Below are 3,414 nucleotides of genomic sequence, written 5' to 3'. Positions count from 1 at the left end.
CTACACTGATCATAGCCATTTCATTGGAATAGGAATACTTATATTGGAATGCCTGTGTTTTTAAGACTTTATTTAAGATACCTTTCTTCAGAGCTTCTTTTCCCTTAAAACTGGCCTTTGAGAAGATCTCTGAAGCTGAAGTTCTGTGCAGTGTTAGCAGTTCTGCATCTTTGTTCTCTTAGGTCTTTATAACCTCTATATCTGCTGTATATTCTCTGTATCTGCTGTAACAATTAACCTCCCACTGTGTGCTAAGCCTGGCAGCAATTTGAGTTTCTGTTTTATCCATTATAATTTTTGCAGTAAGTAAACCCAGATGTAATCAAAAAGCCACTCTTTTTGTTGGTGTGTGTGTTTCCAGCTCTACAGTCGGCACAGGGATTACCTCAGTGGACTTGTGGGCTCAGACTTTGAAATGGTGAGTAGCACAGGCACCTGGCAGGGACCTGGAGCTCCACTGCCTCTGGGGAAGACTCTTTCATCCTGGGGGGCTGTTGGCAGCTTTTATCTTGTGGCTTCCAGCAGAAAACTGGGTCAGAAGGGACAAGTTGCAGTGGATTTGGGGTCTGCAGAGATCCCTCCTGCATCTGCCCTGGAGCAGCAGGGCCTGCTGAGTGCTGCAGTGAGGCTGCATGCAGTGCCTCAAGGCCTGTGACTGTAGTACTTTAAGAAGGAAAGAGAGCTTATATCTTCTGGAACAGTGATTGTTAACTTCTTGAGTGTCAAACACCTTCATGTGCTACTTTGTGCAAGTAAACAGCCCCTCTCAGCCCCAGACACATGCAGTTTCCCTTCTCACTGAATTACCCAGACTGCAATATTTTTTTTCTCAAATTTTTATTTGCCAAGGTGTGAAAGTTATTGTACTTTCTAGTACTTTGATGGAATGTTTCAGCTCTGCCTGTGCTTCCCCCTGTTCCCCAACCTTGGGCAAGTGCAGGAACATGACAGGAAAAACAGGACTATGATTCCTGCAAGTGAATGTGTTATGCCCATCTTAAAGTCTGTAAGAGATTGATTTACAGAGTAGTAAACTCCTGCAGTGTGGGGATTTGGTCTCTTTAGAGCCTGTCTCCAGAGGGACACTTCACTTCTGAAAGGGTTAGAAGTCATGCCTCCTCCCTGGCCAGCACAGGAAATCATTCATGTCCAAACCTCTGCAAAATACCTGTGTGAGACACTGTTGAGGTTCCACCATTGGTCATTGAGCTCTTCATCTTGTTTATCTGCTTTTATTTCCAGCCTCTTCCTGGTACTCTGCGACTCTTTGTGAATGGAGAAATAGGTGAGTCCTTACTCTAAGCAGGGGCAAATGTGGGTGTGCTGGCATGGCTGAGGCTATGAAGGCTCCAAGGATTCTTGGATCACAGTCTGGTCCAGTGTAGATGATTATCTCCCTAGAGTCCCTTACTTCCTCCTTCTCCTCTCTGCTTCTGCAGACTAACCCCTTGAAAGCCATTTACAGATTGGAGGTTACAAATGCAGCTGTTCTAGGAAGACCTAGGTCTGAAAAAAAGGAGAGTGGATTGCTGTAATCTCTATTAATTTCCCACAGAAAGCAATTAAATGTGTGACCTCATCTGGTTAGTGATACAGGGTCAGGGCTAGTCTGGAGAGGGAATCTTCTCTGAGGGTCAACTCCTCTTAGCCCTGGCTTTTCCCAGCTTCCAGCAGTGACTGGTTGTCCCTGGTTATTGGTGCTGGCTATCCCAAAAGTCTACAGCAAGGGCTGGAGGAGTTTGTGTGGAAGCCAGCAGCTGAAGTGCATTCTCTCTTCTCAGTTTCAGCTCAAGGCTTTGAGTATAACAACCTTTATGTGCATTTCTTCCTGGAACTGCCTAACCGTAAGTACACGCATTTCCAGCCACATCCCAGCAGTTTAAGGAATGAAGCAGGCTTTGGCTGGTCCATCAGATCAGTTCTGCTGGGAGTCAGCAGAAGTTAATGTTTGGGCTGGGATCTAGTCAGAGGTCTTCAGAGCTAAAGTGGCAGAACTTGACTGTCTGAACTAGACTCATGCCTGGGGGAAGTATCATCTTGCCCTTTTGTTGCTTCCAGCTCAGGCTGGGACATGGAGTTGGCCAGTTGTCTATCCAAAGTTCACTCCACACCCTGCAGGGAACAGCTTTCCTATCCTCTCCATCCCAGCAGTGACCTTGTCAGATTTCAGTGCTCACCGTCACGTTTTGTGTTGACATTAATATGTGAAATTTTGATGGATAAATAAGGTTCCCAGCACTACCATACACATCCTGCTGCATGTTTAGTTCCCCTGAAGCTATGGCTCTGGCTTCCCTCTCTGGGTGTACCCAGATCTCTCTCTGAGTACACCCAGATGTTCATCCAAAGAGATACCACTTCTGCTGCTCTGTACACTTAGATAAAGTTCTGCTTTTCTCTGGAGATGAGTTGGTGTTTTTCATGGACAGTCCAGGGTGTTCTGGGGAGCAGCCAGTGCCTGGAACAGGACAGGGTGAGAATGCCTATGGAAAAGGCATATGAGGAGTGGCTGAGGGAGCTGTGGTGGCTCAGTCTGGAGAAAAGGAGGCTTAGGGGGGTCCTCACTCTCTACAACTCCCTAGAGGGTGGTTGGAGCCACCTTACTTTTTTAAACGTTGCTCCCTTACTGCTTCCAGAAACCACACAATTGCTGTACTTTGCAAACATATTGCTATCACATGACACTCCTACAAACAATGTGTTCCTGGGCAATAATTGAAGGTTTTAAATAGTCATAAAGTCAACATCTTCATTACAGGAGGAATTTCTTCACTGAAAGGGCTGTCAGGCATTGGAAGGGGCTGTCCAGAGTGGTGGTGGAATCACCATCCCTGGACGTGTCCAAGGACATGGCACTCAGTGCTCTGGTGTAGTTGATAAGGAGGTGATGGGTCCAGGTTGGACTTAATGACCTTATTCAGTGTGGGTGATGTTATTTGTTACCCCAGTCATTGGGGACTGACATTCTCCTTTGAGCTGCTCTGGTTTGTGAGTTTGGTCTTACCCAAAGCCTTCACCACCGCGTTCACCTTCTTTTCTTCTGCCAGAGTGGTCAAGCCCCCCGTTCCAGCAGCTCTCAGGAGTCACACAGACCTGTGCCACCAAGACAGTGGGCTGGGTAAGGACACTTTTAGACCTGCAGAGTAGATTGAACAGACAGTCTCTGGAGTGGAACATGTATAACTAGCTACAGATATATTCAGTAAAGGTCCTAACTTGATTGCTCCTTTCAAGAGCAGAGCATGTTTAGGATTCTCCTCAGTCTAATAAAACTTTTTTTTTCAGGGGGACACTGTGTCCAAATAAAACTAGACCAAATCAAACCACTCCAAGCAGTTTCTGGAACCTCACTTTCTTCATCCTTTTGGCTGACTGATTGCTTTTGGAGCTTTGATTTTTGTGTTCTCAGTGCTC

At 46.2% G+C, this 3,414-nt stretch overlaps 1 protein-coding gene across 1 annotated transcript in view; it reads left to right on the top strand.

Annotated features, from left to right (window-relative positions):
- MKS1 (Meckel syndrome, type 1) overlaps nt 1-3,414 on the top strand; it is a gene marked incomplete at both ends in the record, with an annotated part of 11,891 nt that overhangs the window by 4,177 nt on the left and 4,300 nt on the right. The window contains 4 exons of the mRNA XM_009070054.1: nt 362-418; nt 1,243-1,285; nt 1,782-1,844; nt 3,048-3,118. Of these exons, the coding sequence (XP_009068302.1) occupies nt 362-418; nt 1,243-1,285; nt 1,782-1,844; nt 3,048-3,118 (234 nt within the window). The remainder of the gene's footprint in view (nt 1-361; nt 419-1,242; nt 1,286-1,781; nt 1,845-3,047; nt 3,119-3,414) is intronic.

The sequence above is a fragment of the Acanthisitta chloris genome, unplaced genomic scaffold, assembly GCF_000695815.1.
Source record: "Acanthisitta chloris isolate BGI_N310 unplaced genomic scaffold, ASM69581v1 scaffold9682, whole genome shotgun sequence".
NCBI lineage: Eukaryota > Metazoa > Chordata > Aves > Passeriformes > Acanthisittidae > Acanthisitta > Acanthisitta chloris.
Note: the sequence above shows the minus strand (reverse complement) of the source record. Positions and strands in the feature narration are given on the sequence as shown.